We start from the raw sequence: 1,321 nt of genomic DNA on the forward strand, positions 1-1,321 counted from the left end.
ATTTAAATATAAAAGCATAATATAGTACTCAATGTATTATGAGTTCTGTGTACAAATAGACTCTCCTTGCATAAAAATACTAAATGTGGTTTATTTCATCTTGTTTTACTTGTGAATTTAGATCTAGAAAATCTGTAGTTTCATCACCTTATAGAATCAACATCACAAATAATAATTTTTAAAAAGCTGACACAATTCTAAAATCATAAAAAGAAATCAGGTTTCCTTAACCATTGTTTTATTTCCTCAGGGTGTAGTATTTCTTTAAACATTGTACAATGGATATTAATTAGTTAGTTTCCCTTCTCATTAATTTCAATCAGGAATAGAACTAGATTGGAAGTTAAATTTATACAGACAAAGGGAGGGACAGACACACACTGAGTGACAAAGGGGATGTTAAACAAAGTTTGTAAGAGGCCGTCCTTTTCGACTGGCCTCCTACACTAGGTCTCAGCAGACCAGACCAAGCCAGAACGGAGACCCCTTGCTAAGTACCAGGAAATTGAACCAAACTTTGAAATGATCTTGTTTTCCAAATAAACAGAAGATTCCAGTGAACCTGAGTCAGCATAATAAGGAAGTACCCTCTGTCTTAACCCTGCAAGGAAAGTAACTTTGAAATGACCAAGCTACTTTTTGTTCCCTGTTTCTGCTTTCTTCAGTCCTTTTATGTCAATAAGGCCAAGTTCCTCAGCTCATTGGAACACTCATTCTATTTTATAGAACTAGGTGTTGCCTCATTCCAGAATTGCAAATGAAAGCCAATTAGATTTTTAAGATATTTTTGGTTATTTTGCCTTTGGACAGGGAAGAATAATAATTTGGCAGTGGGCTGGGTACCCAATTGGAATAAGTTAAAGATACAGAGAGAGGGGCAATGTAAATAGCTGATTGAGATATTTTCTCTGACTTTAAAATAACATAGAGGTCAGAAATCACTTCCTGATATAAGCTCCATGTAATGCTTGATTCCGTATATTTGGATGTAATTTTCTTTAGAGACTTAATTTCCTGCCTTTAGAGGATTGACTCCACAATTAATACCTATTATCTAGTCCCCATGATGATCCAATGTGCTTGAGGGAAAACAAAATAAAAGTGCAGCAGCATGTATTTAATCAAAAGGTATCTCAGAATTTTAACAATAGATAATTCAACTTTCCACTATATTTGGAAAATAAATTTTCTTCTTTTTATATTTGACCTCCAAGTGAGAAATCCAGACACACACACACACACACACACAAATAATAGACTAATAGATAAGACACCACCTGGAAGGAATTTATAAAAATCTCTTGCTGTTATTCGCTGCCAT

At 34.1% G+C, this 1,321-nt stretch overlaps 1 protein-coding gene across 1 annotated transcript in view; it reads left to right on the top strand.

Moving 5' to 3' along the window:
• The first annotated feature begins 1,074 nt into the window (after window positions 1-1,074).
• LOC105820377 (olfactory receptor 5F1-like) overlaps window positions 1,075-1,321 on the top strand; it is a 2,127-nt gene continuing 1,880 nt past the window's right edge. Inside the window, exon 1 of the mRNA XM_012656851.1 lies at window positions 1,075-1,128. Within this exon, the coding sequence (XP_012512305.1) occupies window positions 1,075-1,128 (54 nt within the window). The remainder of the gene's footprint in view (window positions 1,129-1,321) is intronic.

This window comes from Propithecus coquereli, unplaced genomic scaffold (genome assembly GCF_000956105.1).
Source record: "Propithecus coquereli isolate 6110/MARCELLA unplaced genomic scaffold, Pcoq_1.0 Scaffold522, whole genome shotgun sequence".
Taxonomy (NCBI): domain Eukaryota; kingdom Metazoa; phylum Chordata; class Mammalia; order Primates; family Indriidae; genus Propithecus; species Propithecus coquereli.